This window comes from Anopheles cruzii, chromosome X, assembly GCF_943734635.1.
Source record: "Anopheles cruzii chromosome X, idAnoCruzAS_RS32_06, whole genome shotgun sequence".
NCBI classification, from domain to species: domain Eukaryota; kingdom Metazoa; phylum Arthropoda; class Insecta; order Diptera; family Culicidae; genus Anopheles; species Anopheles cruzii.
The window spans coordinates 6560183-6587171 of NC_069143.1; the positions used below are offsets into that span (position 1 = coordinate 6560183).

The window sequence follows — 26989 nt, forward strand, 5'->3', positions numbered from 1 at the left end:
CGCGTGATGGTGGTGGTGGTGGTCGTGCTGCAGAGGCCGGCGGCGTTTCCACAGTGAACCGCGTTCGTGGTGACGTTGACGGTGTTGACGTTGCTGGTGGCGATGATGGTGGTGGCGGCGGCGGCGGTGTCGTTGATGACCGTTGGTGACGGCGGCTGGTTCACGGCGGCCGCTCGTCCGTATTTGGCCGGACGACCACGTCCACGGCGCATTCCGTCCCGGTGCTGATGGTGCTGGTGTGCCTGGTACTGGTGCTGATCGTGATGATGGTTGTGGTTGACGTACGGTGCGGGGGACGCACCGGGGGACGGAATATCCTGTCCCAGCTCGGTGCCTTATTTGCCATCCCTGTACGGCTTGCAGTACGAGTAGCGGTGATTCATGTGCTGGCTGTAGGAGCCGGAATGCGAGAAGCGCTTCAGGCACTTGCAGCACTGGAACGGCTTCTCGCCACTGTGCAGCCGCTTGTGTTCGGTCAGGTGGTGCTTATGCTTGAACGCTTTCGGGCACTCGACGCACTTGTACGGCCGTTGACCTGTGGCAGACAGGTAAAGTACAGAATTTTGGTTAGCTCAGTTCTATCCAGCTATAGGTCCATCTATCAGTTAGGTCTATCACGAAAAGAGCTGATCAACGATCAAATACAGTACGGAGTCATCTGCCAAGGGCAAAGGGCTTCAAAGTTCACTTGGGAAACTGAGGTTAATCTTCAAAAGTCAAATGAATGATAGCCTGAAACGCAAAGTGTTTGACTCGTGTGTCCTTCCAGTGCGAACACATACGAAGCTGAAACTCTAACTCTAACTAAAGCATCTGAAAAAAAGCTAAGAACTACGCAAAGAGAAATGGAAAGACGTGCTCTTGGAATCTCGTTCAGGGACGAAAAGACAAATCAATGGATCCGACAACAGACTAAAGTCGTAGATGTCCAGGAGAGAATAGCGTCCTTGAAGTGGAACTGGGTAGGGCACATCGCAAGAATGTCAGATGAACAGTTGGACCATTGGACAATATTGGACTGGAGACCTCCTACAACACGACCGACGGGCAGACCACCAGAACGGCGGACAAATGGTATTAAAGGAGTAGGGAGGAATAATTGGCAACAAACAGCAACAGACCGCATGAGGTGGAAGGAAGAGAAGGAGAAGAAAGAAGAAAAAGAACGGAGGTTGGCGCGGAACTAACAACCCACCCGTAAAAACACACCGTTACGCAAAGCAACAAGGAGCATTAGCATTACCCCTGGTGAGGAAGAAGACGAAGAAGCTATCACAGAGGACACCAGACTTGGAACACCGAGAAAACATGGACATCCACGGACACTTCCGTTCCGTGACTTCTGAGCGTGACTTACCCGAGTGCTCGTACTTGTGCCGCTGCAGTGAGCTGTGCTTGCTGAACGTTTTGTCGCACTGATCGCAGACGTACTGGCCCTCGGCGTCCGGTGCCTGGTGGTGGCCGTCCTTAGCACTCCCCCCGGGACCCGCCACCGCCATGATCGTGCTGCAAACGTAGGGCGGTGCAACCCGCTTCGGCACGTTCAGCATCGACTGGAGCATCTTTTTCTCGCTGAACGCAGCGCCGTAGTACTTGTTGCCGACTTCGTAGCCGCCGCCATCGTGCAGGTCATCACGCGGCACCGGACTAAGGCTAGCCAGGCTGGTACCGCTGCCACCACCCCCACCACCGGCGGCTAGCTTGGGCGAGATCTGGCGGAACATCTGATCCATCCCGGGCAGGTTGGCCGCCGGGTGGTGGAGGGCCGCTATCGACGGTCCACGGAATGTGCCCGGCTGACCGGCCAGGTGCGTGTACAGCAGCGGTTGCTGCTGCTGCTGCTCCCGATGGTGGTGGTAGTGCTGTGACGTCGGTGATGACGTTTTGCGCAGGCTATCGTCGAAGCTCAGCTTCAGAGGCTGCGCGGCATTGTGGTGGATTGGGTGAATGTCGTTGTAGTAGAACGCCGCCGGCAAGTGGGATGTTTTGATCGTTAGGTTCATCGCTTCGTTCAGCGCCGACATGGTGTCGGCCTGTCCGGCAGCCTGCAGCAGGACGGCCGGCAGCGACCCGACCGCCAGCGCGGCCCCGTTGGCCGCCGAGTTGCTCGCCGCACTCAGGAGGGCCGCTCCGTCCGGTGCCATGGTGAGGTCCTTCTTGAGTGACAGGTCGAGCGGCTGGTCTGTGGTCTCGTGCCCCGTCACCACCGATGGGGCACGGTCGGCGTGTAGGGGCGAGTTTGGGGCTAGGCCCGCTCCGGCCACCACCGGGCACTGCTGTTCGCCGCCGCCCAGCGCGGAGCCTATCTTGCGTTCGCGCGACCGATTGTTCTGGAACCAGACCTGCACCACCCGGGCCTCCATCTTGACGTGCTGGGCGATGGCCTGGAACTCGTCCCGGCTCGGTTTGCTGTTGTGGGCGTAGTACTTCTTCAATTCGCTCTGCTGCTCCTCCGATATGGCTGTCCGGACGCGAACCTTGCTGCTGCTGCCGTTGCTGCTGGTGCTGCTGCTGCTGCTTCCGCTGCCGCTGCTACTGCTGCTGCTGGTCACGTGCCCTTGACCACCGGTCGGGTGGCTACCGCAGCCGCCGGCGGCTCCCATCATGTCACCGGCGAACATACCGGCGGCACCGGACGCCTGGTTCATCACCATCGCCGCCGTCTCGTAGTCCGTGTCATCTTCACTGCAGCTGCTGCCGTAGGTCGTGGTGCTGTCCGCACCCAACGCGGCCGTCAACGGCATGGCGGCGGCGGCACTTGCGGCGACCGCAGCCGCCGCTACGAACTGGTTCCGCAGGAGCGACTCCTTGCAGAACAGCTGCGTGTGCTGCATCAGCTCGGTTTGGTTGGCAAAATGGTGGCCACAGTACACGCACTGTAGCTGGGCGGCCGCGACCGCGACGGCTGTCAGTGAAGCCGCGGACGACACGGACGAATGCGACACTGGCGGCGGCGGCAGCGGCGGAGGTGGTGTCTTTTCGTACGGTCGCTCAGCCGGCGGTTCCAGTGGTTCCGTCTTCATCGCCGGTGTTGCAGACGGTGATTCTAGTGCCCCTCGCCCATACCGCACGGCGGGGTGCCCTGTGTCTTCGTCCATCGGGACATCGGCGACGTCCGGCGGTTCCTGTTTGGTGGGATGTGGATCGAACGGGTGTCCAGTGTCCAGTAGCGCGGCGGCACGCCATGGAATGGGCTGACCTGACTCGTTGCCCGACCAACTCCCGCTCCTCCTCCCGACCTCCTCGTCGCCCACATCCGGTTTGATGGCGGGAGCGGTCTCGCTGGTCTCGGTGTCGGCGCCATCATGTTCCACCGTGGTGGAATCCTTTTCGGCAGCGGTGTCGTCCTCGGCCGTACTATTGCGCGTAGTGTCCATATCTTCCCCGCTCATATCACATTCCACCGCGAGCGGTTCCACCTTCTCGCCGTCGCCATCGACCTCCATCCGCTCCGGGCTGTCCACGACCAGCTCGTCCTCGGCGATGCCCTTGTCCGGCGACGGCAAGGCCGCACCACACGTTTCACTGACCACCGGCTCCAGCTCCAGCTCTCGCTGCTGCTGGGCGGCTGTGTGGCTCTCTTGTTCCTCCTCTTCCACCTCCTCACTACCGTGGGGTTTGTAGATCAGGGAACCCATCGTTTCGGCGGCCGTTTGGTGGTGGTGGTGGTGCTGCTGCTGCTGCTGCTGCTGAGCAGCCGCCGATAGCTCGAGCAAACACTGCAGACTGTAGGTCTGGTTGCTGATCATCGCCATCGAGTAGAACGGATTGCCGAGCGTTGCCAGCAGGTTCATCGCGCCGTAGTTCGACTGCGTGTACTTGGAGAGCATCGGAAACAGGGCGTCGGCCGCCGCCGCCGCCGTAGGCAGACCGCCGGCGGCACCGGCGGCTACGGCAGCTACGGCCGCCGCTGCCGCCGCCGACGATGACGACGACCCGTCAAGGCTCTGCGAAACCGGGGCCGAGGAAGACGAAGAAGCGGAGGAGGAGGACGGCGAGATGGGAAGGTGGCCCGAAGGTTTCCCGAGGGCCCGCATCCCGCCGCCGGTCGCCCAGTCCAGATCGAGGTGAAGGGCGGCGGCGGCTGCGGCCGCGACGGCCGCCCGACCGGCCGCCGTACGGTGATCGATAGCAGCAGCCGGCGCCGATCCCAGGGACGCCTGGGACTTTCTGCCACCACTCGCCATACAATTCATCGCAAGGCCACTGTTGTTGTTGTTGTTGTTGCTGCTACTGTTGTTGATGCTGTTCTTGTGCTGCGGGTAGTGTGTGTGATTGTTGTTTTTGTTATTGCTACTAGTGTTGTTGTTGTAGTTGTGGAGCTGGTTGTGGTGGTGGTGGTTGTGGTGGTGCATCTTGATGCTGATGTTGATGCACTTCTTCGAGGTCATGTGGCTCGAGTAGGAGCCGGAGTGCGAGAAGCGCTTGCCGCAGTTGCTGCAGACGAACGGTTTCTCGCCCGAGTGGATGCGCACGTGCTCCTTCAAGTGATGCTTAAACTTGAACGCTTTATCACAGTCGTTGCATTTGAACTTCCGCAGCAGGGTCGACTCGTCGTGGGAAATCATGTGCCGCTGCAGCCGGTACACGTTGGCGAACGGCTTGTTGCACACCTTGCAGCACTGTGAAGGAGGGAGAAGAAGGCATCAAGTAGGGAGACGGAGCCGTTGGATCTTGAGGTGCATGATCGGTAGTGTTCGGATGAACCGATCGAGTGACTAAGAGATATAGGGTGATCCATCCAGTGTTTGGGACTATCGTTTAGTTACTTTTTAAAACGTCAAACTTAATTCTAGGAATTGTACACATTTAAAGCATGGTCCACTTAGAATCGGGAAAAGTTGTATGTTTTCTAGAAGCGCCTCTGCTGGTCGGATTTCAAACGTTTTGACAGTTATGTCTTCAGTAAACATTCGACTTTCAGTGCAAAAAGTTTCATCTTGGTACGCGTAGTTTATAGAAAGTTATGCTCAATGGAATTCAAAAGAAGAATAATAATTCTGCACACTCACGTAGAAAATCCCACGTGTTCTGCTTTAAAAATCTTAAAAACACACAAATTCGCAAAGTCAACCGTATATGCTGTGCTTTAACGTTTTCGGCAACCCAATACCGTAGACCGAAAGATTCAGAGTAGACGTCATAGTGGACGTCATACCACCGGCAGCTGAACTGGAAGGTTTTGAGATCAATTAAGGCAAATCCTGGATCACCGGTTCGGGATATTGCAAAAAAATATCGTGCCAGCAGAAGAACTGTCCAGAGGATCTGTCTATAAAAAGGCTAGTGTTTTTTTCCTTGCCTGTAAACATCCAAACAGGACACTTAAACGAAACCTAGTCGCTAAAAGACGCGCTAGAAAGTTGTACGAGAAGGTTCTGACGAGGTAAAAAGGATGCTTGCTTATGGACGACGAAATATACATGAAAATGGATTTTGGACAGCTTCCTGGACCAAAATGTTATCTCTCCACGGCGCACGGCGAGATGACCTCTTCAAGTTCAAATATGTAGTCGCCAATAAATTTGCACGGAAACTAATGATCTGGCAAGGATTTTGCACCTGCGGTCGAAAATAATGGCGCGCATTCCACAGAAAGTTCACGATTTCATCCGACGACCAACAAAATAAATTTATGAAATTTTTCCCTTAAAGTACAATAAAATACCTTCATTTTGACACCTTGACATGTTTCCTAAGTCAAACCAACCTCGAGATAGAGCAAATTCAATTGTTCCTGATTCTAAGTGGACCATGCTTTAGTAAGAACTTTGACATTTACCAAACGGGACGCAATTGGGACATATTAAAAACTTATTTCCAATGTGGTGAGGATACGTTCATTAGCAGATTGTACTAATTTGGGCTCGGAAAATCTGCACGACGTGCAAGAGAAGCCAATGCACCCACAACGAGTTTGGTCTGCCGGCATCGTCGGCTCAGTTGTCTTCGAAGAAGAAGAAGATCAACTTTTGTTGGTGTGAGGCACCAGGTGGTGAATCGGGTCTTCGCCTCCAGGAAGCCCTCTGAGCAGAGGAAGTGTAAAAGGGAGCAGAACAGTTCTCATCAGCGGTCCACCAGCGGCTAGGTGTATGGCATTGGTTTGTAGCCGCCGATGGTTGGTGCTCTTGATCGCGATCATATCGATCACGAGGATAACCCTACCGAACGTGCCCTGAGGTTGATGCGGCATTGGGACTTACCACGACGGCCGAGGCGGAGTGCTGCATTTCGTGCTTTTCGTACTGGCTGCGGCTCGCGAACGTCGCTGGACACTGCGCACAGAGGTACATCATCTCGGGGTCCTTACCGGACAGCAGGCAGCTGGCGGCGCTGCTGGCGTTACTGCTGCCGCTCCGTGCCGGACTGATCACCGGCGTGCTGCGGCCGTACGAACCATTGGTCTGCTGGAGGTGGTAGGGCGGCGACAGATGGTACGAGTGCTGATGGTCTCCACTGCCCCCGACGATCGGCGTCGGTGTCAGTGTGGGCGTTTCCGACCCTCCTACCTCTGTCTGTTCTTCATCCCTGTCCTCGTCCTCATTGGCCCTCGTCCGGTGGCCGGTGGCGGAGGTCTTCTCGTTGGCCTGGCGTAGCTGCTGCTCCTGCTGCTGCTGCAGCAAACTGATGCACTTGGCCTGCAACCGACTTCCGACGAGATCCCCACTCGCCCGGCTGCCCTTTCCCACCAGCAGCTCCAACGGTGCGAACGGGACCCGGACTATTTCAGCGGCCGCCTCCACGTCGTCGTCTTCGTCGACATCCTCCTCTGCGCCCTCTTCGTCATCGTTTTCCGCATCCGGATCGCTACTACCAGCGTCACCTGAGCTGGTACCGTTGTGAGGCTCTGTTCGTGGCACTGCAAGGTGGTTACTGCTGCTGTCTTCATCCACGTCGCTACTAGTGCTGTGGTGCTCCTGCTGTATGTGATCCTTGAGCATCTGTGTACCACATTTTGGGGAATGGACGTAAACGTGATTGAGTTAGAAAAACAGTTCCAACAACTTGGTAGGTCCGGACAACAACTTGGACATCAAAATACTTGAAGCTAGAAATAAGGGACCCACTTCTCTACTAGGGCAGACTTAGGTCAGCAGTTGAAGAATGCACTGTTTGAACGGCAGACCATTTTGCCACGTTTCTTCGCCAAAATCGTTCATTCAAGGTTGAGTCAGTTGTAATACAGGCAAAGATAGGCGATCTTGATGTGGTCTTTGCTTGGATTTATATCGCCTTAGGAGCCGAATCTGATATTGTAAAGATTGGAAATGATCTTGAAAATCTGCAGGTGTCATTGCCATTGTCTTTGCCCCCGCTGATAGAGCAGTCGGTAACGCTCTTCGCTGTCAGCGCAGCTGGCTTGGGTTCGAATCCCGGGATCGGTTGTCACTCAACCGGCCATGGTTTCGATTCCCGATACCGGCGTGACAGGGGGGTTGGCGCGGGGCTAACAATCCCGTCCGTAAAAATTAAAATGTTACAGAAAAAGAGCATCAGAGATTAACATTGTCTCTGGTGCAGGCCAAGACTGCTCAGCGGTTGAAGCGCCAAAAGAAGAAGAAGTGCACCAATTTTAATTCTGGGTAATTTTAGATCCCATGGCATTGAGTGCCCTAACTTCCATAATTAATGTAATATGCATCTGCTAGTCAAGCCTTTTGATGCTGTGTCCTAACGAGCCACATCAATGGCGAGCTAATGTCTGTTTTAATGTCTATTGCCTTATTTCGATCCCGCGCAGAAATTTCAACAAAATGTGCTGCTCGAGCTTTCGCTTGTGCTCTTCTTAAGCCAAAACTCCTGTCCAGGTATGGACTAGGCCAGCAATAAGCTTCCTCAAAACCTTGCCGACACAGCGCGAGGATGCGCCTGTTGGGAGTAATGTACACATTGTTAAATCTCAGCGTTGGTCGGCCGGCCAGTGGAGAGAAATGAAAGTTATCGTCATCTTGAAGCCTAGTAAACCGCCATCTTAGCATGATTCCTACCGCTCCATATCAATGCTATCGTGCTTGCGTGCCCGATTTAGCTTTCGTAATGGTAAGGGAACCAATGATTGCGTGGCTCTTTTAGCAACTGAAACTGAGCTCCGTCGATCATGCTCGGCATGAGATGGTGACCTCGATTTTTCTCGAGGTTAAGGGAGCATTTGATTCAGTTAAACACAATTAAAGAAAATTAATAAAGACAATTAATATAAAAAACAAAAACGAACAATTTTGTCATGTGCTGTCGTGTGTCATACAATAAAGTGTTCTTTTTATCCAGAAGGCTACCCTGACGGGGAAGTGTCTCTTTTACGAGAATTGCAACGTACAAATCGTGAGAAAGCATGCATTTCGTACAGGAACCACGGAGCAGTTCCTGTATGACCGCTGTTTAATGTTACTCTTGTGGTAAGCTCGGTAACACGAGAAAGAATCGCAAATTGTTGAAGAACATTGAACATGCCAGCAAGAGAACGAAGACCAAACAAAAAGTGAGATGTAGATATTATATGACAATGATCGACGACCACAGCCGCTACACATACGTCTTTTCCCTCAGAGAGAAATCGGAAGTTGAGGGAAGGATTCGGAAGTTGGAAGTGGGAACGGATGCTGAATTATCAGTTCGGTCGGAACCCGCGAGTAATACGGTCCGTCCAAGGACGGTGAATATTCTACCAAAATCCTTTGCAAAATTTTAAATACAAGAAGGTATGAAGGCTGAATACACGGCGGCTTACTCTCCACAACAGAACGGAGTGCAGGAAAGGAAGAATTGGCCTTTCAGGAGAGGAAAACTAGGTGTGAATAACAAGAGGTCTCACCAGCTCCCCTGACTGCACATTTTCACCCGCCACGTTCGGGTCAGCGCGACATAAGCGAAAGGCTGTTAGACGAGGAGAACCCGATTTGGGTCATTTGCGACGATTCGGATACACAGGTTATTTAAACGCCCTAAGTTATGCAATCGGCATGACAATCGCTCGGATATCAATCACTGACTAGATCATTTTTTAATGGACAATCATCTGCAAATATCGAACCAAATATCTGATAAAAACCGTATCACTTATGCGTTTAAACATACAAAGGAATAATATTGATTTCATTTCTTCATACAAACTCATAGCGATATTGTATACTTCCTAACAAGTTAACGTCCTAATCGTTCTAACAAGTTAGGCCTCGTAATTGCCTTCTTTTCACGACATTTTCCTTGGCAATTAAATCACGTCTTCCAAACTGTATTTGTCTTTCAATAAATTTCCAATATCCGTAGAGGTTGAAGTCAAAGACAAAGACGGATGTGCAATTGGCTCGAAATCGTTCATGGTCTTAAATTAATCATGGAACAATTTTAATTTTAATGCATAGTTTAGGTGGAATAAGCCGATACACGTTTTTGCTGCACAACCAAAGTCCAAATGAGTTTCAACGAGTAGTGAAAATCATGAGTTTCACCGCAAGCTCCGACGGGAAGTTACTATGGTACACGAACAAGAGGAAAACCATTTTCATGTGAACTTGCTCGGTGATCCAAACTATGTTCATAAATGAGAATTCCGCAAAGACGCTGGTGAAGTAACAAAGTAACACTGCCCTCCTCATGGACAGGCTGGCTCCATGGCTCTGTCTGTGGTCCTATCTCGGCAATGGCATTTTTATTTTCGGTCTTGAGATCGTCAATACGCTGCTGGTTTGTTCGTGTAATGATTGTTTTTCACCGCAACCCAAAGATAGAATAGTCCAATGCTGTCAAATCGCAACTTCTTGGAGGCCAATTCACAACACAGTTTCTGGTGAGTATACGCTGCCCGAAGAAGCGGCGCAACCATCGATCGTGGCTGTCGGTGTATGGCAGGTAGCGCCATATTGTTGAAACCAAATGTTGGTTATGTTCTCAGCTTCAATTGCGTCAAAGAATCAATCAGGCAACATTGCTCGGTGGCGTACGCCTTCGACGGTTCCGGCGGCCGATGATCCCGCCAGACCAAAATCCACACCAAACAGTCACTCGTTTTAGATGCATCAGCTTTTCTTGCACAACGTGTCGGTTTTCTGAACCCCAAAAACGATAATTCTGCTTATTAACATAACCACCGAGGTCGAAATGAGCTTTTCTAAAATCCGTACCGTTTGTGTTGAAGACCTACCACTTTGGAAATAAGTTTTCCATATTTCCCAACTTTCTGCTTTCGGAATTGTATTTTATATATAAATTTGGTGAATCATCTTTTCAAAAAAATGTTCAAGCATCGAAAAATATTGTGCCGTTTTTTTGTTATAACCAAAAGAAAAAAGGACGCTAGATGGGCCACCCTATACATTGCAACTTGTGCCCGTCCGTATGCACTGCAAGTGTATCGATTTCCACTTGTCCCAGGTTCCACATTGATTTTTCCTAGAGTATGTACAGTGGACGCGGCTTACACGATCCCCTGACCGCACCTGGTGACCTGGAGCCGTGGTGTCACCGGAACATGTCATGTTCTACTGCCCAAAGTTCCAGCGAGACAGGCGGCAAGCGATTAACTAGACAGAGAACAGCCACGGCTTTTGGCGTTTTGCAGCGGTGAAGTCAGGAGGATTCACGGCTATCAGAAGGTTTCACGCAAAGAATCTCAAAAAGTCTAGTTGCGTGCGCGCGGCCTTTACTACGCCTTCGACAATCACCATGTTGACAATCTCCATTCAAACTCACACACACACACAAACAATGAGACCCCCGGTATATAACTCCTTCCTTATCCCGATGCCGATGTTGTTGGCGATTGGTCGGTCGGTCGCTCGCTGTAACAACATGCTACCGCTTATCATGCGCCCAGAACTCCGTCCACGTCCACGTCCATTCCATTTCAATTCTTCGTCTACCGACCTGGCCTAATCTGACAGAACGTGCCAGTTGCGATGGCTCTCGGTTCCGTGCTTCGCCCTCAGACGGATTGATTGATGAACGTAAGATGCGAGTAACATCTACACCTCTACACTCAACTGTTTGTCTGCCCCGTCCCCGTTGGGCCGCGTTGTGCCGGACGGGAAGATAACTTAGTGTCAGACATTTACCTCGATTCCTTGAACGGTCTGGTGGCATTGGGGGCACTGGACGCAGCAGTCGGCGGCGGCTAGTGTATTGGTTTCACTATCCTTGGACAGACCGGACGTCAGGGAAGGAACTGCAAGTGGAATAGAGAGTGAAATGGTAGAGAGCAGATAAGAAATATAGGTTAGAAATACGATCGTCATCGGGCGATCGGTTTCTGCGGTTCAAGAACGATGGTGTCACGCTGCTGGCGGCCACTGCGGTACTGCGCTGCGGCCTGAGGCTGCTGCTGCTGCTTCTACGCATTGGGACAGTGGGCTTTGGAGTTATTCACATTGATTAGCAGCAGTCGATGTAGGATTATTTTCGTTCGCTAGCAGCAATTGATGTTAGAGCATGGCTGCCGATATTTTACCGTCGCCGGAGATCTGTTCCGGGCCGCCTCTATTGCTGACATTTGCCGAAGGAACGTAAACAGTGATCGTAAACGCTGATTACGTGACTACGCAATGTGATCGAGGCGTAAACAGCGCCGTGAACAGCGTACGGAAAACTGAGTGCTCCACATAACCTTGCGGTAGAGGCCGTAGCAGAAAATGAGGCATCCGAAACAGGGGTTTTGGATAACTCATTAGACTCATTCAGATCAATAGACCACGAATGAGCATTATTTGCTATCACGGGGCTGAGAAGTTTCGGACCTAACACAGAGATGGCGCTATACTTATTTTCAAAACAATGGATCAGAAACAATTTGTTGTGCTTTAATTTTACACTGCTTGGTTGAAAAATGTACCGTTCAGTGGCCAAGCAATGGCTTGAAAAGAGTTGTAAGGACTCCGCTCCATCAGAAACAATGATAAATGGTTGGTTTGGCGACTTCAAAAGTGCACCGACTTCGTAGAGATGCACCGATGGTGCAGAACGCACCAGAAAATATTTAAAGAAGTCCAAAAAATCGTTTTGAACGATCGGAAAGTGAAGCTGCGTGAGTTAGCTGATATTGTAACGACACATTGAATGAACATATGAAAAAACTGGGAAGGAATCGTGTTTGCTTACTGTAGACCAAAAACACGAACCAGTTGTTGATTCTTAGCCATGATTCTTGACCATTTTTAAACACAATAAACCGGAACCGTATGCTCATCATTAAGAAATTGCGCTCGAATGAAGAAGTTCTCTTTCTTTCTTAGGCTCGCGGCTTTTCGCCCCATGTGTTGAGTGGAACAATTTGCCGCCCGATTTCCAAATTAACAGGCAAATTTACCCAATTCCTAACTCTGAGCTTGGTGGCATGTGGAAGTATAATTTCTATACTGTATACACCTCCGTATTTTGATGGCATTGCTTCCACTCACTTTGTTATGATTAGTAAAAGTATGGTCGTGTTTTGTTCTTGTGCTATGTAAACGCGCACTGAACAACAAGAATTTTGAACTGCCAAGAACGTGAATCCTAGTGAGATTCATCGTTGTATACAGGCTGTTTATTGTGACGACTTTGTTGATAGGTCTACCGTCAATCGGTGAGTAATACAATTTCATGATAACCGTCCTGGAAAAACCTGTTGACAAAACACACACCGGATGTCCAATGACCGTCTTAGGCGATAATCGTCGCAAACTCATCGACGACTACACTCAAAATAGACGTCGAATCACTCAACAGCGCGTCGCACACCGAATTCTAATATCCAATGTAGAATAATAATCTTGCAAAACAACACAGCTCGTCCACAACACTCCCCAGGCAACTGAAGGGCAACTGTGAGAAACCTGAAGTTTGAATAAATTCCACACCTTTCGTACTAACTTGTGAACTTGCGCCTGGCGAATTTTATTTTATTCCTCTACTTAGGCGAGGTCTGAAGGGTAGTCATTACAGCTCAGACAACGAAGTGACCGCAGATATAACTGTCTTATTGTAATGTTTGAAAAGTAAATAAATCAGCAGGTATCAAAATAAAAGTAAAACACGCGCCCGAAAGCTGTGTAAGACAATCAGGCTCACGAACTCAATAAGTTTCCTGGTCTAGAATTTGACACAGCATTACACGGCAGCAAGAATCACAGCAATAGACTAAAACACGATACACGATATTCGCTTTTTTAAGGAGACTTAACCTTTTAAGTTTATGATGGCCGAGTGTGCCTTTAAAACCTTAACAATACCACTAAGGAGGGCGACACACACGACATACACACAGCAGTCCTGAGTTAACAAAGCAGTCATCGTTGTTTTCATACAACTCCGCTCACGCTTTATACATATATGTATACATAAGAAATCACCAGGTCGTATTGTTCGTACACAGTTTTCACAGCACTGAATCCTAACGACAAGAACCAAAAGGAAGGAAAAACACGTGCACGAAAGCTGTGAAACACAATGCTCACAATGAATCTCTGGCGGTATAGCGGAGGGGTAGTTGATGATTTAAACGTCAATAACTCACATCAATAGGCTTGCTGGTGTAGAATTTGACACAACATTACACCGCAGCAGCAGATCACATGGAGACCACGGAACGATACACGATATTCACTTTTTAATATGATGTCGTTCAACTAAATTCATGCGGTTACACTCACTAAATGGGACAACTTTTTCGAAATCAAATATGTCTTTGACAGCTACTACTAAGTGTAAACAACACCCTTTGTTAAGTGTCTGAAAATGTCGATCTTTGTTCCTAGTGAAGTGTTTTTCGGGAGTGAAGTGGAGTGAAGTGGAGTATTTCTTCATTACTTCAAGTGACGAAAAGTGCTACCGGAGGTCATCATATTTTAATGGTGAACATGTTCTTGCTGAAGATACGTGTCAAGAGAATGTTACTCCTTCGGACTACTTGTTCCGTTGCATGAGCAACGATTTGGCAGCAAAGGGGTTCAAGTCTTAGGAAAGTATTGAAAAATGGGTCTCTGAGTGGATCGCTTCTAAAGAGTTCTATCGACATTACGGGAATTACTTGAAAGATCGAAGAAAGTAGTAGCTGACGGCGAACCATACTTTCATTAAAGTACTCATATGCAGTATTGTTGTAGATAGACCACAATTGTTGAATGAAAACGGCATGGATTAATTGAAAGTCCCAATTATATAAAAAAGAAGTAAAAGTAAAAGTCACCGTAACAGCAAGATCTCTGTGCCATCTTTCCGATTTATACATCCATCCATATATATATATATAGATATATATAATAAATATATATATATCTGTACAATAAAAGATGGATAGGGTATTGGTGCAGCATGGTTTGACATGCTGTGTGCACTACTGCAGTCAGTGAGGGCTTCCGGAAGGCAAAACCTACTTAAAGGTCCATTCATACCAAAAATTTCAGATCCTTTGTTTTGTTTTTTCTTTGGACCGTACGACCACGTACGCACATCCGTTTCAACGCACACACACACACACACACACGCAACACTATTCTTCCTGTTCCTATGGCCACTTGCCTGTTTTGCTACACCGCAGCGGCACCGCACACCTAACGCAAGTCCTCCGTGGACTCACAGTGGTCTATAGCTGGCGGTGTACATTAGGTGAGTGTCGCATTGGTCGCACTGAACACTACAGGCCCCAGGCGCGAAGGTGATGCTAACGCACACCTACAACGCCCGCACGACACGACGTCACAACGACGGCGGCTTAGGGCACCGCCCATCATCGTAAGCGGCCCCCGGATGTACCAATAACATCTCGCGTGTGTTGGTCCGGTTCAACTTTCACATACTATCCCCCCCCCGGCCCCCCCCCAGCACCCCCAGTAAAGCGCTCGCCGCTCGCCAGACATTCGCGTCCGAGAAGGGCGTTCGGCTCGCTCGACATCGACACTCACCGTCGCCGCCGCGCGCACAGGTGCTACAGGCGAGCGAGCCGAGTCCACCCACCCACTCGTCCGCCCACACTTCACTTTTTCGTTCGCTCGCCACTTCCGTTCGGGCCCACGAAAGAGGACACTCCGCTACTCCTTTATGCTCTCTGTAATACCTGGGGCCCCCTCTATGGTAGGTGGCCCAATGGCATGCCAGCATAGCTTTCTAGTCCGTCCGCGAATCAAAACCGGAAAAGGAAGGGCGGCCACCCACCCCGTTCACCCCGTTCTCCCCGAAGACGCCGTGTGCAGCGAGACGCCCGAGAGCCCACCGAAAGACGCTGAACTGCACTGCACTGCACTGCACTGCCACTGGTCCAGCAGGTTGGGGGCGGCGGTGGTCAAGTGAAGGGTTCGCCTGTCACGGTCGCCATGTGTTTTCGCGCGCCGAGCAAACAAACGACGAACGACGAACAACAAGCGGAGCAAAACAATCAGCAATTGATAGTAACGGCTCCCGGGCCATATGCGTGTGCACTTGACGACCTGCGGTTCCGTCCGGTTTCCGCCGCGGCGCAGCCTCAAAGATCGAGATCCGAGCGTTGGGGGGTTCTGTGTGTGTGCTTGGCGTACGCTCGAGAGGGCCGAGGATCGACGCTCGGCTCTATCGACTTGAACGATCGCACCGCGCTTCTCACACACGCGCTTCCGTGTGTGTTCACAGACCGTGGCCTATAATGGAACCATTATCAGCATCCGCCAACCGGCGGCGGCAGCAGCAGCAGCAGCTGCAGCACTAGCCAGCCAACCGAACCTCAAGAGGGAAGTCGTCCATGGGAGTCGTCCACGTCCAACCCTATCTCGGCATACGCCCGAAGATCACCATGCACCCAGTGGGTTCGGGCGGGTTTTTCTTTCGCTCCCGACACGTCAATTGCCTGTTAGGTAGCGGAGACGGCGGAGACTCCTATTGTCTATCTCTCTCCCACACTTCCTCCCCCCTCCCCCTCCTCGCTCGTTTTGCAAACCCCCCGAGTTTCCGTCCGAGTCAATCCGATACCGGGTGGTTCACCGTTTCTCGGCGCTTGCCGCTGGAAGGATGACTCCGTCCGATAATGTCCGAGGCAACCCACAGCGCTGCGCTCTGTGGGTTGCCTCGTGTGGGTAGTCGCGATTAGTAGGAGCTCTCGAGGTTCGCTTATCGCGCCCGCTGCCGGGTCCGCGCTCTGCCCACACACTCTCTGCTGACTGCTTGCTGTCTGCCATCGGAAGTCCTCGCACTATCGCTCGCCGGGTGCGGTGTACGATGTTTTGTCACCACACACACACACACACACACACACACACACATCTCGCCCACCGTTACAGATTCCCCGCAACCCCTGGGGCGGGACGTCTACGATAGAATACACCGGAAAGATCGCGTCGCAGGACCCGGACTCGGACTCGAAGTCGACTCGCGGCGGCTGCTGCTGCTGGTGCTGTTTGTGGGCCGACCCTGAACGAACGCTAGGGTCCGGCCGCTGTTCAGCGCTAATGGCAAACTTGATAACCATGTGCGTGCTCAGGGCCCTGGTGACGCATGTGGGCCCGGTTATCAGCAGCAGCACCAAGCTGGCACGGCGGCCCAGTTCCTGTTCGTTCCCGTGTGCGCGCTCCCGTCCGCGTGGAGACTTGATCACCACACACAGGTACTCCCGAATCCCGAACCCACGGATGAGTGTGTCCAGTGTGGTCCAGGAGTCCAGGGCAGATATCTGATAGCTACAGGGCTAGGCGTTCGCATGTGGATTGCATGCGGAACGGATTAGCTGATAGCTGTCCCGCCCGAAAGACCAATTACTGTGCGAAGGGACTGATAGGGATAGGGCCTCTTGAAAATCGAGCCGCGTGCAGCAGGATATAAAGGGGGAGTAGAAGAGTAGAGATATAAGGTGGTCATTAAAGCTGGCGGGCTCGGAAAAGAAACCCGAGGAAATCCCGTCATCGCCCTCGGCAAGATGCGCCGGGATGAGGGAGTACACCGACCGGCGATGATTCACGATGGCGGCGATGGCCACATGCACACGTATATTGTGCAAGTATATATATATATATATATCTATACATTTTTTCCCATATAGAATGGTTGGTTGGGTGAAGTATAGGTGAAATCTTGGGATAGCGGCGAACGGCGTGGCAGAGAAAATGGGGACGGGGCGCCATTACGCAAACGTTTCGCCTCGCGGGTCTTCCCAGGGTTCCCGGTGCGACCACTTCCGCTCTAGATTGGGTGCTGGGAGACTCGTTTGCTTCTCGAAAACTTCGTCTCTGGTCTCTCTAGTTTTCCAGACTACATGTGGGTGTACATCACTTTTTCTGAACCGCGTGTTTTGGTCTCTTTACGGAGCACCTGTGGCCACTCCAATTCTCTGTATTGGTGGTCAATACTTGCTTCCAGGCTAATAGCCTGTTTTGGCCGTGTGGCATGTCTGAAGACCTCTCGCAGAAGGTGCTCCACATAGGTTTACCCGTCCGTAGAAATCGCTAGTCAACCGGTGATCCCATGCCATAGGGATAGCGCTATAACGCGGTTACTGTCCACTGTCCCCAGTATCCGCACCGACACCTTGGACACCGCCGATATCTTGAACGAACGAATGCTTGGAACCCCGCGTATACTATTTGGACGCATTATTTAGTTTAGCCACAGACCAATAGACCGTACATGCCGTCCGGGTGGACGGACTTACACTTACATTGTAGTGAAAACTTGGTCGACGATGGCATGATACTTTCTTCTGCTTTGTAGTACATCGGCACCGCCACGCTACAGGACACCATTGGTTGCGCGGATTGCGGCAGGGTTTGGGTCTGCCGTCTGCTTGAGGGTTTTTTTTTCTACCGTCTTTGTTCTTTTCTTCGCTAGTGCTTAGCTACACGCATTTCGCACCCAAGCAGCCTCCTGCATACCAGCCCCCCCCACTACCCCCATCAGCACCTCCGCCTGCACCTGTTTGGCCTTGGAATGGCTTGGACCAGGCCTTGGATGGAAAAGCAGGGCCGGGCCTGGACAGAGACCGGACACTTTTCCTTTTTCCACCCCCCCCACCCCCCGCACTGCCTTTCGGTGGTTTTTCTCACTTTCCACACACACACACGCGCGCACACGCGCACACACTATACACTCCACACTCACTGCTCGTTGCTGCTCGTCCTGCTGCGCTTCCTTCTGCGGCGCATAGGCTTTTTGGTGTGTTTTTTTTTTTTGATTGTAGAGACTCTACGCGGGGATACGCGCGCGGGGAACACCCCCCGGCCGCTTCTAGTGCACTGTTACTAAAACGGAACGGAAACAACAACAATGATTTTGGGAACAATACTAGGCACCGACATTAGTGCATTAGTGCACGCACACACACCACGCACACACACACTCTACTGATCACAGGGTGGTCCTTCACAGGTTGCGGGGGGTCACGTGCTGTTTCGCATCGCATATGGTGCGCTTTGGACCAGCTCTCCTGTTGATTGGTGTCCGTTAGTGTCCGGCATTGATAGGAGTCGCGAGGTCCCCGGGTGGGACCTTCTTGGATCGGGATCGGGGACCCTCCTGCACCTGACTGCTTGATGCTGGATATATGTATGTAGATGGGTGGGTCAGAATTGCCAAACAGCCTGCCTGCCTGCGCATCGCCCGGAACTAGGCATCGGGTTGACTAGCTCGTGGACCTCGTGCCTTGCGTCGCCTTACGGACCATAAAGACTGCTATCGCTCTCTCTCTCTCTCGCTCACTCCCTCTCTCATTCACTGCTTCTGTCTCCCCTCCCTCTCTTTCTCTCTCTTTCTCTGGCTGTCTTTGTCTTTCTTCCGATCACTATATGCCCTTTCCATAAACAAAGCAACCCCAGCACCACCTCGTGAGCGTTGCTGACTACTGAATATCTGACTGGACACCTCCGCTCTCTAGACAGCATCGCCCAGAGATGGAGCTGGGCCGAGAAGGGTGCATCAAAAATAAGGTTTGTCAGTGTAACTAGCAGCATAGCAAATAGCTACCCTATACCCAGCTATATATATATCACTTTACTCCACAGCCCGTGTGTGCACTCTGTATCGTTCGTGCGACTCCTAGACTCTGTGCCCTGCGCGCAGTGGAGACTGCTACCAAAGCGGCCGGATCTGCAGAAACAGTTCCACCAGGGCAGGGAGTATCCTGAACCGGAGACGCTAGAAACCACCCGCCACCGGAGAAATCGAATTTCACTCTTCGTCCGGGGGGCCGTCCGGGCCTTCGAAGTCCTGTTTTTTTGTCACAGCACAGCACCAAGGTTGGAGAATTCCGCCCCCCCCCCCCCCCAAAACACTATCCGTTCGGACGATCTGACGAACACCTCGACTATTCGTTCGACGTCCTGTCGGGTTTTGGACCTTTCTTCTTGGACCTTTCTTGGAACACAGTCCACACAAACTCCACAAACTCTCTGTCGGCCCAACAGTGACAGTGAAGAACAGTATGGAGCTGCTGCTCCTTCTTTCTTTTCTCCTCAGCTCCAGTTCTCTTCGGTTTCGTTTCGGTTGATGATGATGTTGCTGTTGCTGCGGCAACTTATTAACTGCTGCTGCGTACCCCAATTAATATTCTGCTCCGATCGCGGTGGTGTGGTGCGGCCACTGACCAACAATCATCGTCGTTGTTGTTCGGCGGCGCGTGTCTCTCCGTCACACACTGGCACTTGTTTACACTACGGACTCTGCTACTAAACTAACCCCGTCCGCCTGCCGAGGATGATGGTGATGCTGCCTGCTGCCAGCGAGGCCGGCCAGCCGAGATGCGATGCGGGTGCGATGCTGGGCGATGTGAGTGTCACCGTGAGTGCCCCGGTGTGCGCCCGGTGAGTGTAGGGTTCATTAGCCAGCGCAGTAATATCTTATGCGACCGGCACACACACACAACCTCGCATCGTGATCCCGTGAGTGCCCCGGGGCGTTGCGGCGAGCGCCGTCGTCGGGTTTCCCTCGCGCGCGCAGTTCCTTAACGCCTTTTTTTTTTCTCTGTCTCTGTGGTTTTCAAATCGCTTGATTCGACAGCCCCACAGCGCTCTCGCTCGCACCTATTAGTGCGTGCGTGCGTGCGTGCGTGAGGTGCTGCGTGTGGACGTGCGGAGTCGCGGTCACGGCGGGTGATGCGAGCAAATATACTCGCGCGCGCGGGATCCCCGGTCTCCACCGGCTTTTAATGTGCCTTCTTCCACCCCTTCTTCAATTGTCTACCCACCTCCACCCCTCCCCCCCCCCCTCCCCCCCCCCTCCCCCCCTTCTGATTCACTATCCTCCAACGGGTTCGTGTGTGCCGGCGATTTTTTTTTTGTTCCGGGAAAATTTGGCAATACTTTTCGTCCTGCCGGAAGGATTGTCTGCGCGTTGCAAGATATCGCGAAAAACGGAGCCAAAAATCACAAGCGCACGCACGCAGCTAGTGCACATTTATTTCGTAAGTCCGACCGACCGACCGACCGACTTGATCTGAGTCTCTGACGAGGTGGCAAGCGATGTCTGGAGCGATGCTTTAATGCTTTATGCATGATTATTGTTTTAAATATACACCCACCCACCGCTTCGCTTCCCTGCTCGATTTCTGACGGTTTTCTTCCCACCTCACACACTGGTCGCCCCCTCTCGCCCTGAGCTGCTGAGGTTCGGCACCGGGATCAACCGTTTCCGGTGGGCGCGCGCGCGCTCCGTAAGGGGGAAAGCCCCGTCACGACGGTCCGATGGTGGTTATCGTTTTTGCGCTGCAGGTTGCAGGGGGGGCGGGGCTGGGGGGGGGGGGGGGCGGCTGCTGCAGTGGGGCGTTGTGATTATCGGTTTGTTTGTGTATCGGCCAAATCGGCGAGACAACCCAAGTAGCCAAGCCAAGAGCCGAGTCAGCTAAGAGACGTCTAAGGCGTAGGGGTCGGTCGGACTGTGCTAAACAAAATATTTGCGATACACGTCGCGCGGATCAGACCGGAGCCGTGCACGGTGTATGTGTGTGTGTGTGTGGTGAAGTTGAGGATAATGAAGCATTAAACAAAAATCTGAAACTTTGAAACGATAATCGGAAACGTTTAGGCCAAAAGTGCCACTGTCCACTGTCAAGATGCCACTAGCCACTGTCAAGATCCCGAAGTTTTCCCTGAACCGCATCAAGGCCTTTTTAAATGTGTATTGTACTCCTAAACCGCCTTCTGGACTTCTGGGATCTGAGAAGGCATTTTATTTTTGTACATTCCGGTCTCACCAGAGCTTTATGTTTTGCTTGACGAACGTTCGGTGAATAAACTGAATCATTTTGGGCAGTCGGACTTAACTTTTGTCGGACTGTCAGAAGTTTTTTTTGCAAGAGCTTGTAACCCAAAAGAAAACCCTCTGTAATAAATAAAGGAACATGAAGAGACTTTGTACTTGTAATTTATGGCCAGGTCGTGTTAAAAAGATTTCAATAGATCACAGTCTAATATTTTATTCACAAGCTTGCCCAATAAACAGTGTAGGGCCTACCTCTCTGAGGGCCCTTATTTTTGCCGACACTTGGTGCATCTTTATTTGTCCATATTCCACCGAACATCCCGCGATTGAAGCCAAGTCAAGCCAAGTTCAATTTGAGTTTTGGTCTGGATCGGGTTCGGGATTATATGGGGTGCTTTCAAAGCAAGATCGGATCGAAACTTAACATATGCACGAAACGGTCTTGACCAGAAGGCGGTGAGCGTTGGACGCGTAGATATACAATAATAAATAATATAATAATAGTAGCAATATAATAATAATATAATGAAGTACATTTATTGTACATATTGGGGAGATCGTGATCGATCATTGACCGACCTAATATCAATAGGTACTATGAGCTGGAGCTGGTTCGTTTTGGAGACACATTTTCCCGTGGGTTGTTTGAAGAGTTTTTCCCGAGTCCCCAGGGTATGCTATGACATCCAGCTCCTAGGAACCCTTTTGCATGTCCCGAACCAGAACCAGAATTTTTATCACATTCTCACCAGAGAGCACGCCTCCGGACACCGGATGGGGACCGACCCGAACGGGCCGGCAAAATTCGGCGAAAATGTCGACCAGTCCAGGGTCGGACTAGGACCACCGACCGATCTAGCGCCCGTAGTGTCCGTTTGGGTTGGGCAGAGAACCGAGGCAGAGTTGTGCCAAACATTTGGCCAGCAAATGTTTCGCACCGGTACGGGCCCGCACATGGTGAAGATGCTATGCTATGCTATGCGAGGTGCGTTCGGTACTTCTTCGGTGCCCCGTTTTGCTTGGGTTTGCCTGCGTGCTTATGCTCTGCCCGTTTATTGTGAGTTTTTTTATGCGCGCTCGTCGGCTTTCGGTTTAACATAACTCTCCTTCGCCCTCTGCCTCTCTCTCTCGCTGTGTCCCCTCTTCTAACTCCCCTTGCCCTCGTGCTCGTTCGGGTGCGATCTTGATCGAGGTTAAACGTTAAGCTCTCGCCGTTGACGCTGATGATGCCGCGGCGAAGATCTCGGCTTCGGCCAGTGTAGGTGATCTTCTTTTTTTTTTCTTCGGCCGTATTTATGGTGAGGGTGAATGAAATAAATAATTTGTGGTACGGGCGGGCTCCGAGCCGAGTACATCAGCCCGCAATGGCCAACATTATGTTCGTAGCGCACAACATCAGCCATGGTCTTATGGATTTGAAGTTGCGCTTTTTTTAACGCACGTTCAGGAAAAATGCTAAAACGATACATTTTGAATTCGGTGGCTTCGGGGAGTTCTGACAGTTCGACTGGATGGCAAATTTTTGACCGGATCTTCCGAGCCACCTAAGCGAGGCTGACACGCACACACAGGCTTTGTTTTAATTGAATTTAAGTCACGGTTCCTGCGCGGACATGCTGGCGCTCGCTCCGTCAATATTGCGTGCGCGATTCGCCGTCATACCGGCTGATGCTGGTACTCGGCAGAGCCTGGATCCGGGAATAAAAAAGGAACCACCGCGCCCGATCTGGTCCGATAGTTGCGCTCGCTTAGCACTCGGAAAACTCGGCTATTCCTCGACTTCTCACTTACCCACGCTGGGATTCCTGTATTTTTTTTTGCTTTCGCGTCTTCTCTCTTTCTCGCTCTCTGTCTCTCCAGCTTTTTCGGGACCGCTTTGCCGAGCGACAACATATTTTTTTTCCTGAAATGCGTTTTATGTTTTAATATAGTATAGTTTTTGTATGGTCACTTCTCGCGCTATGTCTCTTATTCTCTCAGACTTTCCCTCATTTCGTAGGGCATAGTTACCCTCTGGACATAGTTACAGAGTTAATTTATTACGCCAGTGTTAGTGTGGTATTACTTCATTGGGTTCCTCATACTGAAGACGGTGGGTGGATAAGAAGAAAAATTACTTATTACCAATTTTGAACAAAAACAGAGTCGGTTTGATTTCTTAGGCCCGGACCAGAATTTACGTGTTAGAGGATCAATAAACTTCTTTAGGTTCTAAAGAAACAAACACAAACCACGAAGACAAGAAAACAATTAGCTCAGCTAATAACTCTAAGCATTCGATACAGAAATGAATTGGAAACGATTTTTTTTTCCACCACCATCACCACCTCTAGTGGTTCCTGCGCGAAGGAACCACTACGACAGAGTGCGGTCCTCCGGGCTTATCCGATAAAATAAATAAAATCCTTATCCGATAGAATAAAACATTCGATTCACGTTCGTGTTCACGGTCGGGCGACCCTCATGATGATTTCTAGCTCTTTCCTTTCCACCGAACGTCATCCAAACCCGATGAACGGAAATTAGCGGTGACTGCGGTGACAATTGTTAGTCGGACAGCCTTTCTCGATAGACAGTGATTGAAAAATTGAAAATCTTGGAAACGAATGTTGAAGATGGTCTGAAAGTATTGAAATAGAGTGATGAAAATAGTATTCGATCAAAAGCGGTATTGTGCAGCCAGAAAGCACCCGGGTTTCTATTTTCGAGCAGTAAAAAACTGACCCGAAAAGGATAAAAATCTTGTTACTACACGTCAGCGACAGTTTCCCAACATTGTTTGTCCATAGACTTATTATTAAATGATTCAATTATTATTAATATGTTACGGGTTATTCTCATTTTCTCTCTCTCTCTGTCTCAACCTCTTTCAGAGCCGGGTTATATTCTACAGTGTGTTATTTCTTAATTCCAATGTTGTCTCCTATGCAAATCTGATATTGCTGCTGAATTGCTGTGACACAAATAGGTGAAACGTGCTCGAAGAGCGATGCCTCTTAAATGTCTGGAACCTGATAAGTCTAGCAAAATCATCTTAATTATTTATGTTCCACAGTGTTAGATGCTGAGATGCTGGTATAGAATTTCTGTGGACGCTGAACGTTTTCATAGATGATTTTCTTCCAAGTTGGACATGCGTAAATTATAAAAAAAACTTGTGTAACAAAACACGGTAGGCGTGTGTGTGTGCTGTGTCCATAAATTCGTTCGGAGCATTCGTTAGGCGACGTCATTTACCACCGTCACCGGGTTATCGAACCGAACTAAGCAGCGTATGCAATGTATGATCTTTCCACTGGACTTCCCTCTGAGTGTAACGCCGGACCAGCATGATCGCCTGACCCTGACTGGGAGGATGGAGTTTAACGATCTACAGGAACTCCGAACGATCTGGAGCTGCCGTCTGCCGAGTGCCGATCGAATTGATTCGCTGCGCAGCACAATGCTCCAAACCGGCGTCAACACGCTGGGCTGGGGTGTTGGAGTTTGTCGCCAACAACATGGTGACCAACCCGGCGACGACCGTAACACTTCAGCTCATTCACCCTAGCACACACACACCGAGAGAGCCTACACATTTATTCGCCTGCTCATCTAGAATCATGGGTGGGGTGGGTGGAAGGCCTTGGGTGGAAGGCCTCGGGCCGGACATTCGAATTGACGTCTGACGTGATCGCTTCGCGTTGTGGTCGCTTCGGTGGCTGACATCAGCTCACTCACCAGGAGGAGCAACAGTAGGAGCAGAAAAAATCTATTCCACCCTCCCACACACTCTCGCGCTCATTCCCCTCCCCACAACCCCCCTCTCTCTCTCTCTGATTTTCTATCCCGTTCCCGGACATTTAAAAAGGCAGTTGTTCCCTTTAAAAAACGGTTTCGCAACTGTCACAAGTGTATTACACCAGGTGCTGGTTGGTAGGCGTTCATGGCGTTTTCACTTTTACCAGAAGGGACAAAGAGCCAAAAAAAGAAAAGAAAAAAACATAGTGCGAGAGAGCGAGCGAGCGAGAAAACGAAAACTTCTTTCCCGTTGTTGGTTGGCACCCTTTTTCGCCGCTTTCCGCCGCGTGATGCAGATGCTGGCTGCTGCACCGAAGGACAAAGGACTCTCCCGTGTGCCGGTGTGTGTGTGCCGTGGCCAAAACACGGTTCACGGTCAATTCGACGCTGATTTAATTCCCCTTCCGGCCAGGACCGACCGAGCGGCTTGAGTGAAACACGGCACGCCATACACATCACCAACCCCGGATGAGCAGTTAAGGTGTTGCACAGAGGGGGCAGACAAAAAAGGGAGGGAGACAGGGTGACGACGCGGGGTACGTGCACCTTCCGTAAGGGGACGCACGTGCGGACATCCTCGGGGCGCAGATCGCAGGTTTATCTGGGCGGCGACGGTAAACAACGGTAGCAAGCAGCTCTCCGGCATCGCGCATCCTTCGCGCAACCCCTAACCCCGCGGGTAAAGTCGACAATCGAGAGAGAGAGAGGGAGGGAGAGCGGGTGAGAGGGAGGAAGGGAGAGCGGGCGCTTTACACCGCCGAACGGGGGAAAGTAACAAATGAGGTCGGCACGGGTTGGCACGCGCGGCACGCGGGCGAGTTTTAAATTGGCGATAAATCGTGTCCTTGCCAGGATGCACCGGCGACCGGCGCGGTTGGCGACCCCCGCTCCCCGTATGCATAAGCGCATGAGGCGCGCCCTTCGAAACTTTCGAAGTTCGAGCAGCGCGATGTCCGGCGAATCCTCGGCCCTATCCTTTGAGGCTTTTGAAGCCTCCCAAGAAGTCTTGGGAGCATGGTGATCAATTTCTCCATCTCATCAGGATCTCAGGTGCCGGGGCCCGAGGATAATGGGCCCGACCTTCACACCGCGCGTTATAACCATTACACGTAAAACGGTGGCCCATCTAGGTTTCTTTTTTCCATTTTGTTAAAAAACAAAAATGGCTCTATATTTTTCGATGGTTGACCATTCATTCGAAAGGTTCATTCATTTCATTTTTTTATGTAAAACAATTTTGGTCAAATGTACACCACGGCTGGCTTAGCGGTAGCCCATTCGATCGTTCTATTTTTGAGTACATTTTCGACTATCTGTGGTCTTATCTCGGCAATGGCAATGTGAATTTCGGTCTGGAGGTCGTCAATAGTTGCTGGTTTGTTCACGTTACATAAATACCGATTGCGGCCGTCGCTGTATCGCACGTAGCGTCGTCCTGATGAAACCGGAAATGCCGTCCAAGTCCTTCAATTTCGCCGAGGAACCCAATCAGCCAAAATCGTATCGTTTGAGTTGCAGACCTACCCTCTTTGGAAATAAGTTTTTAATATTTCCCAATTTTCTGCAACCCAAAATGGTATTTTATACATAAATTCGGTGAATTAACGCTTCAAATAAATGTTCCAGCATTGAAAAATATTAATCCGTTTTTGTTTTAATAACCAAACGAAAAAAAAAGAACGCTAGATGGGACACCCTATATTAGGCCCCAGTTTCTGAACGATTCATTTGTTTCCGACACTCACCGGCCGAACCGAGCCGAGCACGTGCCAGCCGCGGGTCCACCGACCAACCTGGGCGCCAGCCTCTGCACCGCACCGCACCACCGCCGGTGACTCACCGCGGGCTTCCACCGACGAACTCGAGTTCGGTTCTCTGAGGGCCTTTTGTGTGTGCCGGCTGATCGCATTTCACGCCGTGCGCGATTGAATGGCGCGCGGCTTCGCGGTGATTTATGCCGGGTCCACGGAGGAGGAGGAGGAGGAGGAGGGGGTGCACACAAGGAGGGTGACCGCGAAAGAGTGCAGGGCGGTGCAAAAAGGGAGCGAGAGCGAGAGAGATAAGGTTAAAGTAAGCCGAGTCTGACCCG

The 26989-nt window shown here is 51.1% G+C and overlaps 1 protein-coding gene across 1 annotated transcript; it reads right to left on the minus strand.

Annotated features, from left to right (window-relative positions):
* Positions 1-285: 285 nt before the first annotated feature.
* LOC128278432 (zinc finger protein 1-like) lies at positions 286-17718 on the minus strand. The gene is made up of 5 exons (XM_053017164.1): positions 17588-17718; positions 11052-11161; positions 6204-6941; positions 1358-4622; positions 286-535 (listed from the first exon to the last, which is right to left on the minus strand). Exons 1-5 carry the CDS (start codon positions 17670-17672, stop codon positions 336-338), a joined length of 4398 nt encoding a protein of 1465 aa, XP_052873124.1. The 5' UTR covers positions 17673-17718; the 3' UTR covers positions 286-335.
* Between the last annotated feature and the right edge of the window lie 9271 nt (positions 17719-26989).